At 40.4% G+C, this 27987-nt stretch overlaps 1 protein-coding gene across 4 annotated transcripts; it reads left to right on the plus strand.

The window, feature by feature from the left end:
* Positions 1–22: 22 nt before the first annotated feature.
* DHX35 (DEAH-box helicase 35) lies at positions 23–27971 on the plus strand. 4 transcript variants are annotated; one of them, XM_015647781.1, is made up of 22 exons: positions 23–88; positions 1419–1552; positions 1929–2021; positions 2180–2257; positions 3814–3918; positions 4775–4836; positions 5480–5549; positions 6151–6210; positions 8108–8220; positions 8383–8479; positions 9569–9727; positions 10964–11174; positions 12790–12914; positions 13369–13423; positions 18252–18347; positions 18694–18788; positions 19378–19455; positions 20597–20726; positions 21425–21506; positions 22030–22101; positions 23723–23861; positions 26246–27971. In XM_015647781.1, exons 1-22 carry the CDS (start codon positions 49–51, stop codon positions 26288–26290), a joined length of 2139 nt encoding a protein of 712 aa, XP_015503267.1. In that variant the 5' UTR covers positions 23–48; the 3' UTR covers positions 26291–27971. The 4 variants fall into 4 exon arrangements, 2 of the variants coding, with proteins under 2 accessions (XP_015503267.1, XP_015503268.1); XM_015647782.2 differs by having other exon boundaries at positions 49–88; positions 23723–23834; positions 26246–26431; XR_004499958.1 differs by lacking the exons at positions 23723–23861; positions 26246–27971 and having other exon boundaries at positions 21048–21506; positions 22030–22047.
* The last annotated feature ends 16 nt before the right edge of the window (positions 27972–27987 follow it).

The raw sequence follows: 27987 nt of genomic DNA on the forward strand, positions 1-27987 counted from the left end.
CGTCACGTGGGCACCGCGCGCCGCTTCCGGCCGCCCTCTCACCCCAAGATGGCGGCGCCCGTGGGGCCGGTGAAGTTTTGGAAGCCGGGTGAGGGTGTGGGGGTGCGCGGTGTGGGGGTGCGGGGGATGGAGCCCCGCCGCGGGGAGTGCAGCCTGTGGTGAGGGGTGTGGGGGACAGAGCTCCGATCTGCCTGGCCGTGGTGAGGTGTGCCGCGAAAGCCGGCGGCACTGCCCCCCTCGGCTCTTTGGGGTCGCTGGAGCATTTACGGAGAAGGGCAGCAAGGCTCTGAAAGGATTCGAGAACGTGTCTTGTGAGGGGCGGCGGGGGGAGCGGGGTTGGCTTTGTCTCTGGGAGAGGAGGCTCAGGGGTGACCTCTTCGCTCCCTCCAGTCCCTGCCGGGAGGCTGAGCTGAGCTGGGAGCCGGGCTCTTCTGCGGTGTGTGCCGTGAGAGAACCGGGGGAACGGCTCTTCAACCGAGACACCGGACATTCCCATTAGCTGTTATAATTTATTATTTCACCGTTCGGGTGGTCAGGTATAATTTGCCCGGGGAGGTGGTGGAGTCACCATCCCTGAGGGTTTTCCAGAGGCGTCTGAATCTGGTGCTGGGCGATGTGGTTTAGGGGTTACAGTGGTGGTGCAGGGTTGATGCTTGGACTGGATGGTCTTGAAGGTCTTTTCCAACCTTGATGATCCAGCGAGGACAGTGGGGAAATGGCTGTCCCCTCTCTGCCAAAGGCAGGGGGTGTTGGTGGCTCCAGCTGGGTGCTGCCCAGTGTGGGGTGGGTGGATTTTGGAGTGGGTGTCTTTCTCTTTGCGGGGGTCTCGAGGGGATGTGGAGTGTGCAGGGAAATCCTGAGGAGTTCTGATGGAGGAGCAAAATCCGAGCTATGGATGGGAATAACTGTGGTTAACACCAGGGAGAGCAGCTCAGTGGAGAAGCATCTTGGAAACAGTCACAGTAGTTGTTGATTTGTGGTAGAACTGCTTGTTAACCTTTTAACAGTGGGAGAAGTGCAAGCAAGGAAATCCTACAAAACAGAGGAATCCTCCTCTTTGGTCTCAGACTTTCCCAGCTGAATCTGCAGCTGGATATGACACATTCTGTTACTGAGATGAGTTTGTGTTTCTAGTTCACTTGCGCGATTCCACAGTTTCAGTTGTCAGTAGTTTTGTGATAATTTGCAGCAGCAATAAATCAAGTTTCAGTTCCTGAGGTAAGTTCAGAGCTGAAGTGAGGGTTATATCCTTTGTTTATTGTTAGGTAATGTTTCAATTGCTTTCACAGGAAACTTGTTTGGTTTTTTTTTAATATGCTGCCACCCATGACTCCTATTTGTATGAAACATTTTTACTGTATTGTGAAACACCAGGCAGAAATGTATTGTTGCAGTTAAGATTCACTCCTGTTGTGTAGGCTCGGAAGGTCCTGGTGTCAGTGTCTCAGAGGAGAGGCAGAGCCCTGCTGAGAGCAGCGCTGTGACCGTCATCTACAACCCTTATGCTTCCCTCTCCATTGAACAGCAAAGGCAAAAGCTGCCTGTTTTTAAGGTACAGAAGTTCTTTTTGACACATTAAATCTGTTGTATGATGTCTGGTTCTTGTGTCTTTTTTTTTTTTTTTTTTTTATAAAGAGCAGTATAAAATCACTTTGCAATATAAATAAGAATTTTATCAGTTTGCTCTCAATTTATTGTCCTGTTTGACAACTGTAACTGTCAGTTCTAAGGGCTTGGTAGATTTATGTTATTTACTATATGCTGTACATGTAATTTGTAGTTTTTAAAGGACTGTTAAGCTTTTGGCAGTGAACTCCATGTAACAAGAAGATATTATGTCTGCCAGATATATAAATATTATAATTTTAATTGTTTTCTTATTTTTGTGCAATCTGTTTTTTATGTTTAAATGTCATCTTCTCTTTCAGCTAAGAAATCACATCCTTTACTTAGTGGAGAACTACCAGACTCTGGTGATTATTGGGGAAACAGGATGCGGGAAATCAACGCAGATTCCACAAGTAAGTGTGTGTTTTGGTTGGTAAAATGAGGTCATCCTCAAGGGATCTTACATGGAATATTGAGCAGAACCAGGTAAAAACACAAAGTGTGAGGAACTAACACCCTGGTGTAACCACAGCATGACCAGTGTCTCTCTTATCCCCCCTGTTGTTTGCAGTACCTGGCTGAAGCTGGCTGGACAGCCGAAGGAAGAGTTGTTGGGGTGACACAGCCTCGGCGGGTCGCTGCTGTTTCAGTGAGTGTCCCCATCTCCCCAGTCCAGGCTTTATCACCTCCAGTTCATCAGCAGGTTTTGCTGAATAGCAGGAATCTGCATGAGCTTCTGAATGAATAGATGTTTCTGCTTATCTTTCTCTAAGAGTTGCTGGTGTTACACACTGAATTCAACCTGATTAGTGGGTCTGGCCAAACGTTCCAACATTCCAGAACTGCAGATGTAGAAGCTTTGAAGTAAAATTGACTGATGTCAGCAGAACTGTGTACAGAAGTTAGGGCTGAGCTGTGATTGACTCAGGACTAGAACTGTGCTTGTGTGACCCTCAACTTCCTTCACAAGGTGAAACAGTGATATAAATCTGTATATAGTTATGCAGCCAGTGGAAGAGGTTGTGTACCTCTTTTTAGCAATTCATAACTAGGTTTTTAATCTTTTTTTCTGTGTTTGTTTGTGTGGGTTTTTTGGTTTCCCCTTGTAAAAATGTCAGGCAGAAAAAGAAACAGTTTTATTGTGAGAAATTCTTGCCTATACATATTATGTCTTGGAGATCATAACAATGTGCTGTGAGGGGGGAAAAGGAGATGCTGAGGGCGACAACTTCTCCTCTCTGGTAGCAGCATACGCAGAAAACATTCCAGTGCTCCTTTGTCTTCACAACTGCTGCCAGGCACTGACTTGGGTGAAGTTTCCGCTGCAGCATTCTATTTATACAGAGAACTGAGGTGCTGTTTTATAACAGCATTTTGCCTGTTCTCTATTATAAAGTAAAAGGTATCTACAACACACCATTATCTACCGGTGTAGAATCCAATATTCTTCAACCAGACCCAGCCTGGTTAAGGGAACAGTCTCTAGCAGTGCTCTGCATCTTGTGCTTTGGGCAGTCTGCCTGCAGTGTCCTCCCTTTTCTCCTTCATAGGGCATCCAGCTGACAGAGCACAAGTTCTACAGGAGATGTTGTGAGTGCTGCAATGACTTCTCACAGCAAACTCACTTCTCTTTTCCCTTTCATGTCTTAGTGCGTCATTTTTAAGCCTAAAATAGAAAGATTATTCCATTCAGGCTTAGAACATGGACTCAGCAGGATTTTTCTTTGAAACTGTTGTTGCAGACTGCATGGGCTGTGGCTGTTACAGGAGATGAGGAATATAACTGATGATTTATTGCTTTGTCTTGAACTGAAAATGACATTTTATTTTAATAGGTGACTTACCTGCTCTCCTGTCTGGAGGAGGGGAGTTGTTAGAAATAAAGAGAGGTAGTTTCAAAGATATAAGGCATAGTTTAGAAATTCCTGAACTTCTGCTTGCATTACCCAGACTGACAATTATCCTGAATTCTTGGGCTGAAGGTAATGGGGTGGTAAGATTCCAACTGAAATCATGAATTCATTGCCTGTAGGTATGGGTTAGAGTGTCGCTCAAATCACTGACAGTAACTTATGGTTGGAATTCTACAGGGACTAATTGATGTATTGTGGAGTTTTATTATGTCTTTAGATGGCTTTGTCGTTTGTGATGACAAAAGTGAAGCGTGCTGAGCTGGTTGTTGCTTATCAGAATCTCTTTTCTCAGGTTGCAGGCCGAGTTGCTGATGAAAGAGGTGCAGTGCTGGGACATGAGGTTGGATACTGTATCCGGTTTGATGACTGCACAGACCCACAGGCTACAAGAATTAAGGTGAAACATGAACACCATGTGGTTACTCTGAAAGGATTAGTTGAAACTCTTCAAGTACTTATGCAAAATTAATGAGAACCTTGTGATGCCCAGTCAAGAGAATAGGTAACATTTCAGTTTCCCAGGTGGGTACCTCAAAATTATGCTTGAAATGGCTTTGGCAATCCAAAACTTAATAACATGAATACCTGTTCTATTCTGATAGTCTGACAAGCTCTGTTTTAAATCTAGAGGACAATTTCAAGGCATGGCCAGCTGTTGGTGCAGCGCTGGTGTGACCTGTGTGTCACTCAGAGTCGTAGGGAAAGGCTGCAATGAATCACAGATTGAAAGTATCCTCCTCTAAAAATAGATTTTGATTAAAATCACAGATAAAACCCAAGATGAGAAGGCTGAGAGATGATTTGGTAGATTAAATAGCAACTTTGCAGCTGTTCTTCAGTGCTATGAGCAATGTTAGTGTTGCTTGTGTTTCTGCAGAAGAGGATTTGCTTTAGTTGTGCTGGAATAGCAGTGATGATGAATGAGACAATTTGCTTTGTGGCTTCTTTTTTCAGAGGTTGATGTTCCTTTTACAGTGAAAGAAATGGAGGTACTTGTTCATTAAATAGAGCTGAATTATTTTTTTTTAAGCATGATTATTCATTTAGAGTTGGAAATGTGGAGGGTTTTACCATCAATTCTTGCATAGTTCAAGACCACAGTTGCAGTCACAGTCTAATTTGGTAGATCATTAAAAAATTAAAGGCAAGGAAACATTCAGGCAAAAGCCTAGAAAATCATCTTTCAAGATCACAGTTAGTTGAGACTATATGATAAGGATTTTTTTACTTTTATTTTTTGCATTCACTTCTAGTTTCTAACTGATGGTATGCTGGTGAGGGAAATGATGGCTGATCCTTTATTAACAAGATACAGGTAAGAAAACATGGAATGAGTGCTTGCTGGAGTGCATTTTGGTAAAAACCTGATTTTTTAAGCTGTTACAAAAGTTGCTTTTATAAATTATTAGTGGCTATTATAAATTAAATACCAAAAAATTGAAAATTATTTTAGAAATCTGATTTCTTTATGTTGTAAAAACATTGTTTTTAGCAACAACATATTTTGTTAGTTGATCATTGTGACACCAAAAGCATCAGGATTTGATGCTGTAGTTTTGAGACAAAAGCTAAGGGGGCCTTATGGAGCCTAAATTGTTTCATTTCCTAATTTTAAATTATTCTTTCTTCCTTATAAAAAAATCAACAACAAATAGGCTTTTCTGATATCCAGAAAACCTATGCAATACAGTAAACACAGACTTGTTTTCTTCTACTCCATTCCAAAAACTAGCCTGAGTAGAGAACAGTGTGTATGTCCCATGTGATGTCATTTTTCAGGTACATTTTTCTCCCTACTTCATTGCTGCAAGTTTTTTTAACTCGCCTAATTCTGTAAGTGGCTGTGAATAGTAATAGCCCAGCATCAGATTTCAGATAATGATGTTTCTAGAAGACATGTAGACACTGATTCTAGTGTCAGTTAATTAATTTCTGAAACCTTTCTGCTTTTTTCACAGTGTCCTCATGCTGGATGAAGCTCATGAAAGGACTCTTTATACAGACATTGCTATTGGCTTACTAAAAAAGGTAATTCTTTCTTAATTCAGTGTAATTCTGTAATTTTAACTTGGTAATTTATTACAATTCTCTGTAACTGTTTTAATTTTCATCCTTTTCATTCAGCCTCTGATCCTGATGGCTGGTAATTGAGGGAGCATGATTGCTGCTTCCTCATTTAGGGAGTGTGATTGCTGCTTCCTCATTTATCCCACAGCCTATTGTACATACCCAGCTATTTACTTTGGTCATCTGACATTCAGGATCCTCTTGTTTCTTCCCCCCGATGCTGAAATCTCTCCTTAGCTGATAGTACCAAAAATGCACTGTTGATCATGTGAAGTGATCTGATAGGGGCTTGTTGCTGACTTTCAACCTGCTAAAGATCTGACTCCCACCAGAAATTAAGAGTAGATTAAAATAACTGACTGAATGCCCTTAAAGTAAATAAATAAAACTCCAGTCATTGGGTCCTTAGACCTGTGGGGTGATATGGATGCTTCATTCATCATCTGTCTTGTAGTTTAAAGTAGTTTTACAGAGAGGTTTCTCTGGGTTCTCTAGGTCTTAGTCCCAGTCTTGCATTTCAGAAAACATTTTTAACTCTGGGTGTTGTTGGTCTCTCTCCCAGGTTCAGAAGAAGCGTGGGGATCTTCGCCTGATTGTGGCTTCAGCCACCTTGGATGCAGAGGTAGAGCTCGGAGATTTGGGCTGAAATGAAGTGACATAGGTGGCAGCTCCACTGCTATTTATGCACAGCTTATCCTCTGTGCTGCTGCTTGAGTGGCTGCAGGAAAAAAAATCTGCTGTAGTTCAGTTGCTCTATTTGGTTTCATGTTCTGTTAGCAAACTGTTTTGGATGTGAGTTTAAATATGAATTTGCTTTTTATGTATTGATATCTTTTTTTACCTTATTTGTATTATTTATAAAAATATTTTCTCATGGCTTAATTTATTAAGAAATGTTGAATTAGCTCAGTTTTGCTGATAGAAATAATCTGAGGCAAAGATAGACCAGTAAAAATAAGTGATAAATGAATAGATTTAATTTCAGTGAGATCTTACTACATCCCTGATTGACTCATGGCCTGTAGACACTTATGTAAACTTGGTAAAAACATCATTAATTTAATTTTGAGTAGGAAAAAAAAGGAACTCTCTTAGAGCCGAGCAGTGTTCCACCCAGCCATGTGTTCTGCTTGTAGCAGCAGCAACAGGAGATGCTGTTTGGGGAGAGCACGTGAGCCTGTGCACCTGCTGTGGGTCTGTTCTCTGAGCTGCCTCAGCATCTGCAGGAGCTGTAGTACAGATTAGTCAGCTCCTTCCTGCTGTTTCCCTTCACTGTGTGTTTATGGGCCTGCTGTTTGTTAATTTGTCTTTGAATCTGCAAGTCTCCAGGACACCATGAGTAATTTTCAGGAGTTTGCCACCTGCTATATAATGAAGTACTTGGTCTAATTCTATCAAACCTGTTAGTTTCATCAAGGGCCTCCCAGTTCTTGTACTGGGGATTTGTGTTTAAAAAAAAAATCCACTCTCAAAAACAGTTTCACATTTACTTTGTCACCTTTGATTCTGTAAACCTCAGCTGTGTCTTCTCAACCTTGTGCTCCCTATGCACAGCCTTTTCAGTCTCTCCTCATATGGCTGCTCTTCCATCTCCTGTATCATGTTCATTCCTCTTCTCCACTTTTCCTAAGTGACAAGTGCTTGTGTTGCTCTGTACTTAATAAGGATGTGGCACTGAAGATGTGAGCACACAGAGATTTCCTTTGGGGACAAGTACCACATGCCATGAATGTTGGTGGTGTGCTGTGCTTTGGTAGTGTTTACACTGCTGTATATTCTGCATTACAACGCAAAATTTTAACTGCCAGAAACCACATTTCAAATAGATGACAGTCAATATGAGTTAATATCAGCAAAATGATTGGTGTGACTGTATAAACATCTTTTTAATACAGAGAGTTGATGGTTATCTCTACAATGCTCATTAAAGTTGAGATGAATTATATGGGTTCTTAAGTTCTGTCTTTTGCTGTTATTTATTGAAAATACTTCATGACAATAAATCTGAATTTATGAAGGTGTCTCACAATACATAAATCAAAAACTTTCATAAATCATGCCTAACTCTGCTTTTACAAAGTGAGATCTTGGTGTTCAGTAAGGGCTGTAAAATTTACTCACTCATCCAAAAATGGATGAGAATATGCAGGCTCTACACAAACCTTTTTGTACCAATTATTTCTAAGTTCTTCTTAGCTTTGACTTCGCTCATGTGATAGATCCAGTTAAAAGTGTCTTTATCTTCTTTTTCCAGTGGTATAAAAATATAATTAATTTTATTTCCCTTTCCAATTTTTACTTCTCAGAGTAATAAACATGCAGCACTATTTGTGCTAAATGCCTGAACCCCAGACAGAATAGAAGGCAACAAAATCAAACTTTCACATTTTTTAATTGGCACTGTCAAACTGATGAGGTAAACATCCACCTAGTAGTAATTTAACTTCTGTGTGACTTTAGGTTTTGCTCTCCATTCCTTGAAATGTCAAACTGAAAGTGTTTCTTTTATTTTAATGTAGAAATTCAGGGATTTCTTTAATCAAAACGATACCGGTGACCCCAGCAAGGACACCAGTGTGATCCTTACTGTCGAGGGGAGGACATTTCCAGTGGACATCTTTTACCTGCAGAGGTGTGTTCCTGTCTGGTCTTGGCAGTAGTGAGACTGTGCAATTGTGCTATTATTTTGTCTAGATTAGAGCTCTGGTGTCCCAAAACTTCTCTGTCCCTGCTGGAGGGGAGGAATCTGTAGCTATTTTTCTGCTCATGTCTCTGCTATTTTCTCTTTCCGTAGCCCTGTTCCTGACTATATAAAATCAACTGTGGAAACTACAATGAAAATTCACCAGATGGAGAATGATGGTGATATACTGGCATTTTTAACTGGCCAGGTATAGACATTAACAATTTTCTTTTTGCTTTACTGTGCTGTATTGTGAGCTTTGCAAAGCTGCCTCAGTCTCCTGAGGCTTTCCTTAGTTGTGCATGCTTTATTCTCAGTAAAGATGACAAGCATTTCTGTATTGATGGGAGCAAAATTAGGCCAGTCCCAAAGATGTGAAGACAATAACATATGGCCTGAATTTATCAAAGCTAGTGATGGATGATAGTTTTTGTCATTTAATGCTGTATTTTCTCAGCCTTGTTTGTGAGTGGAATATTGTGTGGTTTGCTGGTGCAAGTCACACCCTGCTGTTAAATTGACAGTGAGTCATCATTAATAGTTAAGGCAAATGGAATTTCCATTTGTTAGGCTTAACATCTGAAGTATTTGACAGAAAAACAAATTGCCATGAGATCAAAATGCATTGGTCTCTTCTGCTTTATTTATGCTTGTCAGCTCACTTTGCAGCTGGGAAGAGCAAATGGGAGACAACTCATGTCTCCAGTCAGGAGCTACCGTGAAGGGTTTCAATAACATCTTGCATATTTCCAAAAGCAATTCCTCATCCCCTTTATTGATTTAACTTTGGAATAATGAATTTGGTATTTCATGAGGCAGTGTTTCAACATTTTGGTTTCTGTCTTTTAAGAGGAAGAAGCCACAGCTGAGATAAAACATGAAGTTGAGTGAAAGGTGTCAATGCTCTTCCTGTGCCATTCCTGATCCAGGCCCACAGCACTCTGCACTGCCAAAATATTTTGGCCTCCCATTTTGCTCTCATCAGTTAAGAACGACTGGAAAATTAACCTGTTTCCTCCTGAGCTTGGTTCAGTCCTTCCCCTGTGATTTTGCTTGTGTGTTTGTGGTGTGACATTGACTCAAGTAACAGTGAACACAATCACGTATATAAAGCTTTATTTATTAGTAGCAGCAATTTATCTTAAGAATATTACAATATGGAGCGAGCTACACAAAGTGCTGGAGTTTGTACAATTACAGTGGTATTATTTGGTGCAGGTTTTGTGTCTAGGTGACAGGAATGTGCTGTTAAAGTGCAGCCTCTCTCACTGTGTGTCCTGTGCTGCTCTGGCTGCAGGAGGAAGTGGAGACTGTTGTTTCCATGCTCATAGAACAGGCTCGGGCCCTTGCTCGCACTGGGATGAAAAAGCACCTCCGTGTTCTCCCCATGTACGCTGGGCTGCCTTCTCCTGAGCAGCTGAAAGTCTTTGAGAGAGTCCCTCACACTGTCAGGAAGGTGAGCTCTTGTGTCTGTCTCAATTTCCACCACCCAGAAGGGTGTCTGGAGCACACAGCTTGCGTTTATCGGGTTCACATCGTGGGACTATTCCAAATGCTGCTTTGGGGGAGGCTTTTTGCATCTTCCATCAGTGCCTGTCAGCTTTCAAACTGGGAACCAAGAACATGTTCCCTGGCTGCTCTTTTCATCTTTGATTATTCCTAGACATGTCAGTTCCAACTCTTCTGTCTGCCTCATCAACTCTGCCATTTTTAAGTGTCTCCATGAAAGTTTGTATTTGACTTTATTCAGTTGCAGCTTCTTGCACTCTGAACTCCTCTGCTTTTACCTTTTTCTTTCTTTTTGTGGTCTAAATGTCCATGGCTGTTTTCCACCAGTAGTGGAAAAATTAGTGACAGGATGGGTAAGTGCTGTATTTTCATCTAAGGAACAAGTTCAAACTTACATGATTTTAGTGGAAAAAAAACAACTTTGTTTTGACTTCTGCACATCCTGTTTGGACATTTAATGTCACAGAAGTATATAATTGGATGTGATTAGTGCTTTCTGCTTATGCAGAGCCTGTGTTGGGGCTGAAATAAGCTGACAAAACTACACCAAGGTGACTTGTAATTCTTGTACCTGCTGGAGTTTGACAAGTGAGATAGTTCATCTGGCATTGAAGAACATTTCATATAAATACTTCTCTTTGGGGTATGACATTAGTCAGTTAACTTTCAAATTTTACTTTTTAATTTCAGGGCAAATAAGCATTAGATTTTCCACTTTGAGAGCAATTATTTTTTATATTTTAGGGCATACATATATAAGTGAATCCCTGCAGGAATGCTGAATCTGGAGCTCTTAATCAACTCTGTTCCCCTCCTACCCCCCACCTCATTCCAGTGTACAGAGAATAGCTCAGTGTAACTGAGAAGCAGAAGGAAAATATTCTTAGTTTGCTACATGAGAACACTTGACTTACAGTCAGTTAATCTTTTTCTCTGCAAACACTGCCAATGATTTTCTCTGCAAACACTGCCAAGCTCTCCTTTTATGAAGAGAGAATAAATTTGAATAAAAAAGTGATTGTGAAGCTGTGAGAGCTGCTGTGCAAACTGGGCTTATTTCAAGCTGACAACTCCTTCTGCTGCTTGTACCATATCTTTCTGTGCTCCTGAGCGTGTCCTGGGCCGAGATGTCTCACGGGCTGGTGGGGCGCTCACGGGATCCTCTGTGTGCCTGTGGCCGCAGGTGATCGTCGCCACCAACATCGCTGAGACCTCCATCACGGTGCACGGCATCACCTTTGTCATCGACTGCGGCTTTGTGAAGCTGCGTGCCTACAACCCCAAGACAGCCATCGAGTGCCTGGTGGTGGTGCCGGTGTCCAAGGCCTCGGCCAACCAGCGGGCAGGGCGCGCCGGCCGCAGCCGCTCCGGAAAGTGCTACCGCCTCTACACAGGTCAGCAGCTGCTCTCACCTCCTTTCTGTGCACTCTGCTTTTGGTTACACCCTGAGATTCAGGAGAATCAAAACATTGTTCATTCATCAAAAGAAAATTTCCCTTTGCTGTTCCTCTGGCTGGCTTAGAAATAGCTCATTCTTATGTGCTAGGTGTTAGAAACGGAATCATTTTGTGAATCAGAAACACAAATAGGGCAGAGTCAGCAGCTGCAAACATGAAATGTTACTGCAGCTCTTAAAGTGGTGAGCTTGTTAAGAAGTTTGTTCTTTAAGGATTTTGCTTCCTGAGCAGTTTCAGTTTATAGTACTTAGCAGTGGTGCTGTTTTCTCTGACTGAAGTCTTCATAGACCTCACATTTAACAAAAGGGCTCTGACAATCCTTTAGGTAACTCAAAGAAAACTGTGTCTCTTTTTTTCCTAGGAATAGCTGCCAACTCCAAATTCTTCCCTTGAATCAATGACCCTGGCAGTGCACAAAAATTGCTGTTATAAATAAATCTGTTGGCCACCTCTCACTGTCCAGAGAGCTGCAATCAGTGTCTCAGCTGCTTAATGAGAAAAGGCTTTGCAGCTGAACATTCTCACTGCTGATGGGCTTCAGGTCCCCTCTAGTTTTACTGGAGCTCTGAGATGTTGGAGATGAAGCATTTTCCTTTAAAATGTGTGTGTGCTTGCCAGCAGCTGCCATGTTAAACCAAGCCATGATTTGTGCTCTGAATTTATATATATCATGTAAGAATCAGGGGACAATATGTGCTACACAATATCCCAAGCTTTACATAGCTTTGTGAGTGTTTTACTGGGGAAACCATGACTACACTGAAGATATTTTTGTGTGCTCAAGAGTTGGTCTAGGGAGAGCTTTTAAGGGAGGAAAAAATAAAAAAGAGGAAAGTGCACAGAGTGAACAACAGCAGAGAAACAGCACTGTCTTTGTCCTAGGGAAGGTTTGAGGTAGGAAAGGGTTCTGTAGGATATGAAAATAGTTTGTGTGACAATAATATAGAATGTCCTTTTTTTTTTCACTGCAGAGCAGTTGGTTAGTGGAATGTTACAGAGGTTTTATCCTTACATGGGGTATTTTTCCAGACTTGGACTTTATAGTGAACACGATTTTAAAAAGGCATTGTTAAATAAATGGTTTTTCCATCCTTAATCTTTATTTAAAATATATATTTTAGACCTCCATTTGTTTGAGTAGTTAGAAAAATAGTGTTCTTGCATGCTGCTTTGGAACTTTTCCATGTCTCCTTTAAAAAATGCTTTTTTTTGTAGTATTGCACCCTGCCTTTTATTTTCTGACAAAAACATTAAATAGAAGAGAAACAAAACATCTCCAGATTTCTGTGAAGAATTTATAACATTTCAAATTGAAATGTGGGTGGGTGAATTACAGAATCAACTCTGTAGCAAAAAACACTGAAATTCTATTTAAATAAAAGTAATTTAAAATACAGTAATTGGAGAAAGATCATCTTTGCATTAAAGATTGTCTTTCAACACCTGTTAAGTATCCATGTGTGATAATTTAAACCTGGCATGGGTATGATTTTGCCTTGGTGACTGCACAGAATGGGAGTTGAAGCTCAGCTGTTTTTTTCTCCCCCCACAGAGGAGGACTTTGAGAAGCTGCCCAAGTCCACGGTGCCGGAGATGCAGCGCAGTAACCTGGCCCCTGTCATCCTGCAGCTCAAGGCTTTGGGCATCGACAACGTGCTCAGGTTCCCCTTCCTCTCAGTGAGTGCCAGGCTCTAAAGGCTGTCACCTTTCCCTGGGCTGCAGAGAGATCAGGAGATGACTTGGTGATAGCCCACAGAATCATTCACCCTGCTGATCTGGAAAGCTTTGTCCCCTGCCAGGCAGAAAAGTGTGTTCCTGGGAAACAGTAGTGCAAATAATGTGTGTGACAACCTAGAAACAGCCATTCATATTCCAGAGTTTGATGTTAAAATTGCTGAGAAGTCAGGAAAATCTTAAAAAGACAAACTGTGAGGTTCTGTAGAATTGTAACTGTGGTCCCTTTGCACTGAATATAGGAAGAAGGAAGAGTGTGAGAGCTCTTTCTTCATTTTGCAGCAGAGAGTAGGTAGTTAAGGATTCTGCAGAAGAGGATGATCTATGAGCTCATGTTCTATGCTGAACTCATGTTCTATGCTGATAACTTCAATCAATGCACATTTTCTCTTCACAGCCACCCCCTGCACAGTCAATGGTGCAAGCTTTAGAGTTGCTGTATGCTTTAGGAGGTGAGATTTTAATGCTTTATCTTATTTGTAGCAATATCACAGGAGTTGTGAAAAATTTGTAATTCCTATTTGGTGATTGGATGGACATTAATAAAATTTGCATTTGAGAACTGTGCTTTGAGAAAGAAAGAGAAGCATAGCTGTGACAGGTGGAAACTTTTTGTTGGTGGATTTTTAGAGTGTACCTCAGTCTCTTCTGGATTTACTTTCTTTTCTTTCGGTTATTTCAGACAGGTAGGCAAGCAAACAGCAGCAATAGACTTTAAACTAGAATTTAACTATTTTGATTAGGAAAATGAGTATTTTATAGCAGTCTTATCTGTATTTCCTTGCAATTTCATGGGAGGAAACCAGCTATTTGTCTTTGGTAGGAACAGGGCTCTGAGCTGATGAGGGTATTTGTTCCCTGGCAGATCCTGAGTTCCTTCAGTCCTTACAGAGTGGTATGAAGATAAAAATGGAGTTTGGACACTAATTAGACCAGTAGAGGATTTAGACACTAAATTTACCTGCATCCACTTAGATAAATTGTTACATACCTCAGACTTGGTGTGGTGGTCTTTCATTTCATGTTACTGTGCCAGCAGTGGAAACAAGTAACACTTTCATATATAAACAAAGTTGTAAGCAAAGTTTTGAGTGTAATGACCCAGAATTTATCAAGGCTGATAGAATTACAACTTTGTTCCTCAGTGGGACTTTGAAAAGCACAGTGTGAGTGTTGTAAATTATCCTGTTAACACGTTGCAGTCATTATCTGATCTTGCTGTGTGTGTGCTGGAACTCTGCCTAAGCATTGTGAGTCAAATGTGATGCCTGAATTCGGGAGAGCTCAGTCCCTGGAGGCTGTGCATGAAACACCACAGAAAGTGTGATAGTTTTCAAACTGCCTCCTTGCTATGATTTTGAAGGTTTGATTGACAAAGGTTATTAAGAGCTAATTTATTTACATTTTTTAAAATGAATTCCAGTCTGTTCTCTGCTCTGGATGCAGGCTGGGCTGTGGCTGAAAGGCTACACCTGCTGCAGTGTAATGCTTTTCATGTTTGTGCTGTTGGTCCTGCAGCTGAGGCAAAGTTCAAACCCACAGCCAGTCAAACTGTTCTGATTCTATTAGCTGTGATTACAGGATACAACCACTAACAAAAACCCCTGATCATCCCTAAAACCAGCACATTTTCTCCTGGATGAACTGGAACTCTCTTTCCCAAGGCAGTGTGTGTGTTTCAGTGCACAGCTTGCTGGCTTTTCATGCTTTTAAATGCCTGCCACTTGCAAAGACTCTGCTCTAATTTCACTATTGAACTTGCCAGTTATGGACAAGTCAACAGATACACACAAACTTGTGATGAAAAGATTAGTCTGACAGATCTTGAGAGCATAATTAAAACTACTTTTTGACTATTTAGCTACTTGAAAAGAGTTTACTTTTTTAAAATTCTGTTCTCTGTGTTACTAATCACAGCTTTTTCTCCTGTTCAGCAGAGTTTGAACAACACTGTTGGCATATGGTTTAGTTTTAGGTGCTTCTGTGAGGAGCAGGGACTTGGACTTGAGCCTTGTGGGTGGGTCCCTTCCAACTTGAGACAGTCTTTGTTTCTAAGTGTGTTCATTCTGGTTTGATTCATTGTGCTGCTGTTGGATACTTTTAACACTCAGATCACACTGTAGTAATATGTTTTTATATACAGTTTTCATTTCCTTTTTGTGTGGTGAGTGGGATGCCTGCAGCCTAATTTTGTTTATAGGAAGAACTGTTAGATTGTTGGGTTTTTTTGACAGCTATTTAATCTTTTTGAATGCAACAAACTAAACAAAACAGAAACTTGTTGTGAGGCCAAGTAATCAAAACTAAGCTCTGTTTGACTTTAGCTCCTTGTTGTAGCTAATTCAGAGTTGACAATGTTTGCTCCATAATGTAAACATGAAGCAGCATAAAGGAAATTGTGTACATTTTGGAAGCTTCCAGAGGTTTGTGGCTGCTTTCAGACCACTCACAGATGCTGTGCTGTAACTTGTGGCAGTCTGCTCTATTTTTATTCTCATGGAGCTGTATCTCTGCTTGGCCAGGATTTTGCCTGTGCTGGTTGGGTTCCATCTCACAAAGGAGAGTTTCACTTAAGGCACTTGGTTCTTGGCAACCTCTGCAAGCTTGGAACAAGGACTTTCACAGTGGCTCAGGAACGTGTTGCAAGGATGAATTCACAGCCAAAACCACCCTAGGGAAACAGAGAGGAGAGTTCAGTAAACTCACTGATTAGCTGGGTGATGTTCTGGCAGAAGCATTCTGCTCATGTAACTTCAAAGAGCTCTTGTTCTCTTGGCTGCATAGCTTTGTAGCAGAACAGACAAGTGCTGATCTTGGTGTTTCAGATGGAAATATGTGTGATACATGGATTCACTCTTCAGTTTTTGCTGAAGTTTAAGGCGAAGTTAAATTTTAGGTGGATTATTACAAAGATTTTATACAAGGTGCAGAGGTGGAGCTGCCCAAGCATTTGCAGGTGCAGTGAGGATTCAGTTTCTCTTACGTGAGTAGGAGCACGGATTTCATCACTGGCATTGCAGTTGCATGCACAAAGGCAGTTTGGGGTCAGGCCCTGTTGTGCCAGTGTGGTGCCAACTCGTGCAGGGCAGATGTTCCTAAGGCTGAGATAGCTGTGTTGAATAAACACATCACTGTTTGTGGAGGGGTTATTTTTACAGTGGTGCAAACTGATTTACATCAGAGTATCTCTCCTCAGCCTTCTCCTTTGATGCCCTTTTGAGAGTCTGAGTTGTCAGTTGGAGTTTATTGGTTTTAAGCATAATTTAAGAGGTAAATAAGTAGGCAAAAAGGGCTTTATTTTTACTGTTGTTTCAGGTCTTTGTTGAAGATTTCTTTGTATGTTGTCACCTATCAGAAACAACCACTCTACCTAAGTTTAGAAAGGATAGTTTTAATCCCTCAGCCTGTCACATACTGGTGGTTGTTACATAAAACATTTTAGTGTCATGGTACTTGAATAATCTCTCCTGAGCACATTTAATTAAAATCTTTGTAATATCTTTTTCTAGGATCTTTAATTTCCTGAATATATGTGGATTCAGTGGTTGCTTTCACGATTATTTGAAGGAAGCTTTCACCTATTCCAAACTAGTGTCCATTGCAGGCTATATTCAAGCTTATTACTACAAATAGATCTGTGCACAACCCATATATAGATCATGCAAAATTGTATTGACATTTTTAGGATGCAAAGGATTTTGGATTGATGCACTTGTAGAAAGTGGTTCATAAATATATGGAAATTTCTCTTTTATCCTACTTAGGAATGCAGTTGTCTTTCTGTAGATGAAAACCTATCTAAGCTATTAGTTGTGGTAAACTTAAACTTCTCATATGGCACTAGTCAGATGAAAGCTGTCATACCTTAATTTTTGCAGGTGCTGTGACTTTGTGTTTGAATATATTAGTTCAGTTGCACAAAATCTGCCTTTGGTACCTGTTTCTAAGGAAAACACCGTGACATTATGTGAAAAGCCTGGTAGGTTTTGTTGGACAGTGCAGGGATGTGTGAGTGAATTAATACATTGTCATGAGTTGATAGCATATCAAATAATAAACACTGGCTGGAGGAATCTGTGGATTCAGATATGCTGACATGAGTTATAGGAGATCTCATTCCTTGACCTGATTTGTGGTTTTGCTTCTCTCTGTGAAACAGAGCTGCAGTGCAGCTGTGGCTTTGTTACCACCACACAGTCTGACAAATAATGTGTTCATATCATATCAGAGCCATGGTTGTGTTTCCTCAGGCTGCTTTGCTGTGCTTGGTTATGCAACCTGCAGTGTCCCAAAGTCCTGTTACTGGGCTCTCACTCACCCCTGCTTGTGTAGCCTTTCTCTTGTGCTTTACCTCTTTGTCATACCTCATACAGCTTGGCCTCTTGAAGTTTTCTCTTTCAATTCTTACTGTTTTTTTAATTATTATTTTTGTTCCATGTGTATTGTATTTTTTTAATTCTATGTCCTCTTGCAGAGGTTTTTCCACTTAAATCTTTCCCTGAAATCTCAGCACAGAGCTCAGACTATGACCTGGTGCTTTGCATTGGTCAGCCTTGCTGCAGGGTTTGACTGGAAGAGCCAAACCTCTAAAATGGTAAATGTGCAGGGTTGCTCAGGAAGAGCATCACAGATCCAGCTTCCAGGCCTTCCTCCTGTGCCATCCCCAGGAAAAGGCTACAGCTGGAACATAACTGGCAGTTCAGTGGTTGATACACAAAGCACACTAAACTTCTATCAGAAAACTTTCATCAGCTGTGCATCTCTTGTTTAAATAATAATAAATTCTTTTTCTCCATGACCTAAGCTTAGAACAATGACACCCTACCATCAGCAGAGCTTCCTGTTTCTGTAATAATGCCTGTTCCATGTTTATTCCCATTTTCATTCTCATCTGCTTTACATCCCCATGAACAAAGATGTTACTAAATATTTAAAAAGGGGATCAGAGGTGTAACAGCTAATGTCCCCTCTGGCCATGGCATTGACTTGGACTGCAGGTTTTTTAAATTATTGAAAGTAACAGTAAAACTTGGTCAAAATTAAAAAACTTGTGTGTTCAAGTATTTTTAAAAAAGAAAATTCTGGTGTCCCATGGGAGAGTGAATGGATATCATGGATTTCCTGTAGGCTTAGTGTACATTCAGCACCTCAAAGGTGCATTTGCTATATTTTAGCTAATTTTGTTTAGGTAATTTTGCTCTTTGGTGCAGTTGAAGTCTAAAAGAAGTTTTGCTGTGCTGTTTTGCCTGTGTCCCAGCTACATTTCTTAATGTGCTGCAGGTCTGGATATGCACTGCCGATTAACAGAGCCTCTGGGAATGAGAATAGCAGAGTTTCCTTTGAATCCTATGTTTGCAAAGATGCTTCTGGAATCAGGTAGGAGAAAAAAGATCAGAGTTTCTTCACAGTCATGTAATTGTAATGTATTGTTAGACATTTGTTAAACTCAAGCCATACTTCATCTTGGTGTGGTCTGCAGTGGAAAGAATTGGTTAAAATCTCTATTAAATAATTAGTGTAAGACATTTTACAGTTTAATAAATCTAACATTTGCCTCTTAAGTTTTTCACTGAAAACGTTCACTCCTAAAAAAGTACAGGAGTTTATGTATTTATGTTTTAAATACTATAAAAACATACTCTGCTTATTTTTCATTTTATTCTCTATGGGGGTAAATTGAATGGAAGATTTCCTTTATTGAATTTCTCCATTTACTTTTCAGGAAATTTTGGCTGCTCCCAAGAGATTTTGACAATTGCTGCCATGATGCAGATTCAAAACATCTTTGTGATCCCTCCAAATCAAAAAAACCAGGCTGTAAGTTCAGTTGTGTCTCCTTTTCTGTTTGTTGGGTCCACATTTCTGGACTTCTGGCAAGTATTTTACTGGTGCCTATTACAGACTTCAACTTTGTGTGAAAATAAAATAAGGTCTTGAATTGTGTCTGTTTGTTGTAGGTGAAAAAATAAACCAAATAACAGGGGAACCTTGGAGTCTTTTAGTAGTGCTAAAAACCTCCTTCTGAGGGCCAGAAACATGAAAGGTTATGAACCAATATTGGTCAGTGTAAGGGTTTGCAAAAAAATCCCCCAAAACCTTCCCACACACCACTTCCTTTTGAGATGAACAAAACAGAAAGGATGCAGCAAATTCTTAACAGGTAGCAGGAGCCTGATTTTAACGAATGGAGATTCTTTATCTGCTCATTTTTCTAATTTCAGTTTTGGAAGTGCTCCTGAGTATAGGGGGGCTAGTAAAGTATGGCTGTTGCTCAGAGGAGCTGCCCTAGATGGTAAGAATTTTAACAGTCCCCAGGAAATACAGAGCTGAAGGGAACTGGGCATGTCAGACATGATTTCAGCAAAAAAATCAATCTGCCTGTAAAATGATATTTCTTGTTCTGCAGGCCAGGCAGCACAGAAAGTTTGCTGTGGAGGAAGGTGATCATCTGACCATGCTGAATGTTTATGAAGCCTTTGTCAAAGTAAGTCAGTTCAAGTGGATGTGGATTTGCAGGAATGGGAGAAACTTGAGGTTCTCACTTGTGAATCTGGAAGTTCTGGATACAAAAAGTCCTCAAAGCCGAGGACTTATCAAGCCTATCAAGGGATAATTGTACATTAAAAGACTCTGTGGTCACCATTTGCCACAGACCTTCCACAGTTCCTCTGAACAGGGAGTAAAGGAGAATTTTGTTGGGGTACAGCATGGAAATCTTATGGGTAGGCAGCTGTGTTTTCAAGGAGACAGGGATTTTGTCTTGGGGCTTGGGGAAAACAAATGTCCAAATTTCCAATGAAATTGATATTTTCTCATGTTTTACTGATGATGATTTGCATTTAAATCTAGCAGTCTTTTTCCTGGTGTTAAATTAACTCATTAATCATCATACCCTGTTTTTCATTGACCTTATATTTTTGCCCTGAGGTCTGACACCAACCTTAGTACTGCTCTGTAAGCTGAGGTTTATTTAATAGTTTTGAAGTTGCTATTCCTCTTTGGGAGAAGTATATTTTGCTGGTATAAAACACTTCCATAGTAGAATACTCGCAGCAGTGCTGAGTTGAAGCAGTATAACCACCCAAGTGTTTAAACATGACTTTTTTCCCCAGCCCCAAAGCAGCCAGGCAGGCACCAAGTCAAATGTTGCCCTTCACATTTTGTATCTGTGTAATTCTCTTAGAAACAGTCAGATACAAAAGCTCTTGGAGGGAGTGCTGGTTTGTGGAGAAGCAGCTCTTTGCAGAGAGAAGACCAATGAAAGCAGCACTGAACAGGTTGTTTGCATTTTGAGGTTGAAAACAGATGAGTTTATGATCTGAGAGAATTAAATGGAATGACTGGTCCTCTTCTCTTTCACCACATATGAAGAAATGAAGCAGATCTGTTTGAAAATACCCCATAGCACTTGATTTCTTGCTATTTACAAGTTTGAGACATGTTTTTTAGTTATTAGTGCTACACACCCTTGTTAGCTGCTCTGCAAATAGGTAATTTTCAGGGAAAACAACAATACATGTGTTGTAAGAGACCAGAATTGAAACAGAACAAGGCTATCCAAAAGAGATTGGATTTGCTTTGCTGATGGTATCTCATTGAGATTTTTTTCACTTCTCACTGTACAGCACAGCAAGAGCTCCCAGTGGTGTCAGGATCACTTTCTGAACTATAAAGGGCTTGTGAGAGCATCTGTTGTAAGAGAGCAGCTGAAAAAACTTCTCGTCCGCTTTAAAGTGCCAAAGAAGTCCAGTGAAGGTGATACTTTTTTTAAGCTCTTGTCTAATACATAATGAAGGTAGTTTCCAAACTGTCAGTCTGCTCCCTGCTTTTCTTGTAACCTTTGGAGTATTTTTATCTTGACCTCAAAATAACGTTAATTTAGATCAGATTTTTTTCCTTAAAATGGCTGCAGAAGAGTACTTCAGCCTATTTGTACAATTAAATTTTAGTCCAATCTTCATTAGTTGAGATTTCCAGCAAAGGTTACAACCACTGATTATCTACTGAATGGACAGATTTTCCAAAAGACTCATAAATAGGTCACCCTGTTCCCTCTTTGTCTTTTTGAAAAGGCAGTTTTTGTTCAAAGTGCTGTTCAGTCTTTGGGATGTGATTTCCAGCTGTGCTGTGTGTGCACGGGTGCCAGGACTGGTTCGTAGCATTTGTCTCTACCTGCTCTGAAAAATCATCCTTCAATGCTCAGCTGTCACACTGGGCTGCTTCAGGGACTGTGAAACTTCATGGAGACACAGGTGATAACATTCATTTTTTAGGCAGCAATTTTTGCTTTGCTGTGAAATTGAAGTCAAAAGGAATTTCAGGGTTTGTCTGCTCTTCTGCCTTTGCTATCAAAGCCTGATGCACTCTGAAAAGTTGTTCGAGATGATTAAGTGGTATTTTAGGGATTTTTGCCATTCCAGTGATTCATCTTACAGAACAATTCTTCTTTCCAGGTGATCCAGATCCTGTTTTGAGGTGCATAGTTTCTGGATTCTTCGCTAATGCAGCTAAATTCCACTCCACAGGAGCTTACAGGTGACTATATACAGTTTCACTGCAACTCGTGCTTGGCTGGAAATCTCCTCTGATGAATAAATTTAATCAACGAGCAGATGTTTCTCCTAATTTGCAATTAGGAACATGTGGCAATCAATACAGTAAATATTTGAAGTTCTGTATTTGCAAACTGCCTCGATGTTTATCTCTTCTCTTTGGCAAATACAGCTAAAATTATTAATAGTGGGATGCTGCTGCTAGTAGTCATTAGATTGCTTTAAGTTAAGCAAGTACAGCTGTAGAGCAGTAGTGTAGCACTCCCAGAGCACTGAGTAAAAGCCTGAACTGCTACTTTTTCATTTAATGTAGATAAAACTCTTTAAGGACATCAAATTATCGATTGTTCATTTGGCCAACATTTTCACGGTTTCATCTGTTCATTAAATGCAAATGTTGTTAATTTACTACAGCCCTTTTATTAAACATTCATACTGGGGCAGAAAGGAACCAAATGTTAAGCAGTAAAGGGAGGCACAGTCTGAAATTGTATCTTGCTTTCAAGGACTATCCGTGATGACCACGAGCTTCATATCCACCCCAGCTCAGTGCTGTATGCAGAGAAACCTCCACGCTGGTAAGTTAGAGCTGCTTTCTCTTTGGGCATTGTTTAAGGGATTTGCAGCATCCAAGTTGAATTGCTTCTCTCCATTAGTGTACAAGATGTACAATAGATGTACAAGGTCATAGCTCCCACAGGGGGAATCCAAATGGCATTTCCTTTACAGCATTTTGTAGGGAGTATCTAAATAAATGGGGGAAATAGAGTGATGTTTAACTGTCAAAGAAACCTGCAGAGGTTGGAAAGCTGAGCCGGGTGTCCCTGTTTAGTGGGCACCACATCTTGCACTGCAGATTGTTCTCCAACTAATCTCTGTACCTAAGCAGAGCTAGGGTTAAGTTACTTTTATTAAGTGTTTTATTAATGTTAAGGAAATATCCTGTCAAACAGGTGCTGCAGAAATGGCAAATGGATTACAGGGAAAGGGCTTACACATTAAATGCATGATGTGAAAAGTTACAGCTGTCCAGCAGGTTGAGGAGAGAACTGGCTGTACTTCCCATGAGTTGGGATATGATCACTCCATTTTCAGGTCAAAGATCCTCAGATAACAAACAGAAATGTGTGTCAGACTCTCTCAGGTCAGCATGATCAACCTGAAGTATTTGAACTTTGATTCTTCACTGCCTGCTGCTGAGACTTAGAAGGATAAGCTTGGCCTGCTGTCATGGCATCCTGTCACACAGGAGTTTAACTTTGTCAGCAACCTGAATTTCAGTGCTACTGCAGTCTGGGCAACCATCCTCCACTGAGGGCTTCAGTTCTCTCTCTATCCACAGGTGTATAGGAAATGTGTTTTCATTCTGGCTTGTTTTCCTCTGATTTATTTTTAGTTGTGTTAGTTGCCATGTCTAAGGATGCATTTGGCAAAGACAATTTTGGACTCTCCTCTTTGCTTTTGAGACCTAAATACTAATTTATGAGAAACCACATACCTCAGGTGTTTGCAGCTCTGCTGTGTGTAGAAGGCAGATGATTGTGACTTGAGGATTTGGTAACTGTCCCTTCAGTGCAAGGGTTTCCACATCCTTGGGGGAAGTGACCTTACCTACTGAAGGTGACCTCAGAAATAGATTGTCCATGCTGGTAACCTGACTGTGCTGGCAGTAGGGATGAGTCCACATGGCTGGGTGTTCCTAAATGTCTTCCCAGGAGATGTTCTGGCAGGAGTTAAATTGGATTTCTTCCTCTGATGCTTATCTCACTTGTCTGCAGACTGGCGCCATGGATAGTCCTGCTGGGTTTGTGCCCTCCTTGTTGTGGGTGCAGGGTTTTGGTGCTTTGGACATCTTTCCTTATGATACCACAGAGTAATTCATATTCTGTCTTCCAAAGCATCAGAGTCCCCTTTGACCATATTATAAGAAACATTCTTTCATGTATCCTTGCGCCCACTGGGCTGGTAGAATGTGAGGTTGTTTTCATGGCAATCTAAAGATTTTCTTCATGTGGAGAACTGTGACCAGCCAGAGGCAAAGAGGCAAGAGGCTGAATTACAGCTTAGAGACTCCCTTGTCACTCTGTAAGTGCCACCTCTGGCAGCATGTATGTGAAACTGTGTCTAAACATGCCGTTAATCAGCTCTCCCTCATTGCTTGACAGCAAACACTATTCATTTTTGTCTCCTTCCTCCCAGGGTAGTTTACAATGAAGTCATACAGACTGCTAAATACTACATGAGAGATGTGACAGCTGTTGAATCCTCCTGGCTCTTGGAACTGGCACCTCACTTTTACCAGCAAGGAACGGTACGGAATCGGCATAAAGGCCAAACGGTACCATTGCTGCACCAGCAGCTCTTGTATCTGAACTTTCTAAGGCTTTGTGTTTTGCTGTGGTCTCATAGGACAGAAATTAAGTTGGCTCTGTTCATTGTAGTGGTTTTAATATAAATGAAGATGATAATAAGTTGATGCATGAAATGTTTTTCCCTATTATCCAGCCAGTGGATCTCAGAGTTACAAAATGAAAATCGTTTGCTGGTAAAGTTACATTTACCATCACATCACCTTGGGAAATGAAGCTTTCTATATTCCATACAGGCACTTGGTGACATTTCCCTGAGAAGCACTGTAGGTAGGCAGTGGTCACACTTTGCATAATAATTTTAGAAGAGTCTTTGCATGCTTTGCAAATGGTTGTGAAAATCCTGAGTCTTTTTTTTGGGCATTAATTACGTTTACTGCAGAAAAATCAGTTCTAATCTGTTCAAATGTGAAATGGCAAAAAACAGCTGCTGTTTGTGCAAACCTTTATTGCAAATTGCTGTGTGTGATACAAATACCATTTATTTAAAAGCATCTTTTAATGGTTGTCACCAACCTTTATTGACTGTCCCATATGAATCTGTTGATCCAGACTTATTCACTGGTCATTCTCAGAGCTGAATTGGTATGAAAATTATCTAAATGTTAGTTTAGCTGTTGATACCACATAGCCTATAAATACTCTACAGATTACCAAATGGATCTTGTATTTGAATTTCTCATGGGACAATAATATCTACTGAGCTTTATATTTTAGATTAATGAAGTATTTCCAAAATCTGAGTGTAAAAATGCATTTGCATGTCATACCTATGAAAAAGGTGGTCTGTTTCTAATTTATACATCTGCTTCACTGTTTGACTTCTTGGAGAATCTGATGTTTATTTTCTTTCAATTCCTTGGGGTTTTGTCAAAAGGGTGCATGGAGCACCTTAGGACACCTGTGGTTATGGTTCCCAACAATTTGGCATCTGTTCATGTGATTGACTTGAGAGAGGATTTTTTTATGCTCATCTTAGATAATTCATCTCAATTATCCAGACAGCTCCCATCTATAAATGGATTTACTAAGTAGCTGAGTATTTTCTGCCTTTTTGCTATAAAACATTTGACAAAGGCAGTGATGCCCTGTGGGGCAGAGCCTTGAGCCTTCAGCTGCTGGAGATGATCTGGAGACGTGGTGTAAAAAGGAGCTGAGCCAGTGTTGTATCAAATCTGTTCCTGCAATAATTAGTCCTTTGACTCACATATTTACAGTTGTCACTTAATGTCCATTTAGCAGCCCACACCCACACAAAATGCTGCTGTGACCTCTCCATGGGCTGAAGTTTGGGAGGTTTTCCTTTAGGTAGGGGTGGTAGCAAAGAGGACTTGTCTTGAATTATGTGGCCTCCCTGACTGAGAGAACGTGTTTTTCAGGGTAGTGCTACTACTGCTGTGGATATTCTATGAAATTACATCAAAACCTAATCTTTACCATTGATATCCTTTTGATTTGATCAAGTGAAGTCCATTTGCAGTATGACCTAATCATTGCTTTCATCCTAAAATAAATGGTAGCTCTCAAGGATGGTGCTGGTTTTGAGAAAAATTCTCTCTTCCAGGATATTTGGTTATCCATATCAGCTAAAAGCCTCGGGTGTCCTTATAAAATGTTTGAAAATTAGAAATATTTCTCTTTGAGTCATGCATGTAAAATTTGAATAAGAACTATTGCAGATCACACAGGTTTATGTTAATTTATTGATATCCTTTTCTACTGAAGGATACATCTTTGTGGTAGGAAGGAAAGGTTTTATTCCTTTGTGAAGTTAAAAACAAACACTGAATTTACTGAGTTAAAAACAAATACCACTGAATAGGACTCTGTGTTAAAAAATGTTCTTCTACAGCTTGATCTTGGTTAGTTATTTCTCATTCCAAGTTGCAGAGCTCTTTTCATATTTCATTCCACATTTATAGGTCTTTAAGGGCACAGAGGTTCCAAAGATCCAGTGCAACTTCAGGATTAATACAGTTGTTAAAATCTTGTCCTTTGCATACATTCTCCTGGTGTTTTTTGCAGATGTATTACTGGGAGCACATTCTTCTGTACATTTTTACACCTGGAAAATGGCTTCTAGTGGGAAATTGTTCCTATCCTTGCAGCTACTACAGAAGAACTAGGAAATATTTTATTACAAAGCAGAATATCACTTTGGGGTACATGTGGGATTTTATTTAATGGGTTTATTTCAGTTGTGTCAGTAACAAGCAGAGCTTGGATGGATGTGGATATTTGTGTTAGAATTTATTTAAATTGTGATTAAGGATAGAAAGCATTGTAGTTGATTTTTTTTCCTAATTTTGATGTATCTGCTAAGCAGTTTTTTTGTTCTTTCCTTTTCTTGCAGCATCTTTCCTTGAAAGCAAAAAGGGCTAAAGTAGATGACCACTGACATGACTTCAGTTGTTGTGACATCAGAAGCAGAACCTCAGTGGTTTCTGGCTACAGTCCATTCAGCAGTCAGCTCATTAGCAATTTGATCTTCCATCAACCTAAATGTTTAAATGCCTGCCAGGATCTGTAGGGGTTTATGCATGACCAGTACACTGTAAACCTAGAGCTTGCATTGTGGACATTTTAATCTTTGCCTACTTGACCTCTGTTGTTAATCTGGGCATGTTGCTCCTTTTAAATAGGTAGAAAAACAACTTAAAAAGTAAGAGGACATACAGGACCACAAAAAAACCTGAAACCTTCAAGAAAGAAACCGATTTCCTGGAATGGTACTGCCTTATGAGCGTGGGGAGTAGGGTACCCTGCCTCCTGTCACCCAGAGCACTGTGACTTACACCGGCCAAACTGAGCCTGGCTCCTGCCAGCAGGAGCTCAGGGCAATCAACTACCCCTTGAAATGCAAGGTGCTGCCATGGAAACATTGAGTTCGTGTTGGACCATCCCAAACTGGTGCAGCTTGTGCTCCCAAGCAGTAAAAGTGTCCTGCCTGAGGCTGAGCTGGCCTGGCTCACTGTGCTGAGCAGTCCCTGGGTGCTGCACGTGGGAGTTGCTGTTTGGGGAGGGGGAGAAAGAGCAGCTCAGTATTTTTAAGATGGATTAATTTTCTGCTCAATCAGGGGACTAAAGATGAATGTTCACAATCAATCAAGTTCACAGACGGGGCTTTACTTTTCTTTTTTAACCTATGAGAGAAAAAATGTTAACCTTCCACTGGCTGGAAATACCAGTAAATGTTATCTGGAGAATATTATGGAACTCTGTTTTTTAGCCTTTGTTGATCAGCAAAGAAGGAGATGTTCTATACTTTCCTATTAGGAACACAGTCCTTTATATTTCTTTTATTACAAATCTGTTCTTTACTGCTTGGGACTCGTTTTCCTCTGGTATTGAAAAGGATGCCCCTGAATTAAAGTTGCTGCTTTAATTGGGAGTCCATGGCTACTTTTCAGTAAGGAATTATGCTTGTTTGTGTTTTAACAAGATAGTTTGGATGTATTATTTATTTCCATTTTCCATTTTTACCTATGGATATTTATTTTAGAAAGACATTGCTTGAAAATTTTATTTTTGTAATTCAACTGATTTGATGAATGTGGTTTTTTTTTGCATATTAACTGTTTTATTTTCCTCTTAAAAAAAAGGGATGTAAATAGGCAAAAATTTCTACATAGAACAAATGCCTTCCTCATCACAGGACTGCCTTGAAAACTTTCTTGAGAGCTTCTTTACCGTGTCCCTTCCAAATACCTGCAGAGAGAACACGTGGTGCCACGTGCACTGTGTGGTCTCCTCAGTGTGTCTGTCCTGACTGCCAGCACAAACACATGTACCAGTCTCCAGGAATGGCACCAGCAGCATGAAAACTGTGTCACCTTCGTGTTGTCCCTGTGACCCTCACCTTTGTATTACTCTCTTAGACTGGAAGCTCCTCGGGGCAGGGACTGTCTCCTAGCCAGAGCTGAGAGCAGTGTTGGAACTCACTAAAAAGATTCAATTTGCAGGTTTTTTTTCTCTTAAAGGATGGGAGAAAGAATTGATTATGAGAACTTGTCAATTGTCTGTGTTTCTCTGTCCTCTGGAAGTATTCTTAAGAAAAATAAAACTGTTGAATTGAGGCAGCTTGGGAGTGCATCA

Source organism: Parus major, chromosome 20 (assembly GCF_001522545.3).
Source record: "Parus major isolate Abel chromosome 20, Parus_major1.1, whole genome shotgun sequence".
NCBI lineage: Eukaryota > Metazoa > Chordata > Aves > Passeriformes > Paridae > Parus > Parus major.

Excerpts from the sequence above, each read along its gene's own strand:
- DHX35 (XM_015647781.1), top strand. The coding sequence starts at position 49 with ATGGCGGCGCCCGTGGGGCCGGTGAAGTTTTGGAAGCCGG. Across the intron at positions 4,837-5,479 it reads CCTTTATTAACAAGATACAG|TGTCCTCATGCTGGATGAAG; the intron begins GTAAGAAAACAT and ends CTTTTTTCACAG. Across the intron at positions 6,211-8,107 it reads CAGCCACCTTGGATGCAGAG|AAATTCAGGGATTTCTTTAA; the intron begins GTAGAGCTCGGA and ends ATTTTAATGTAG.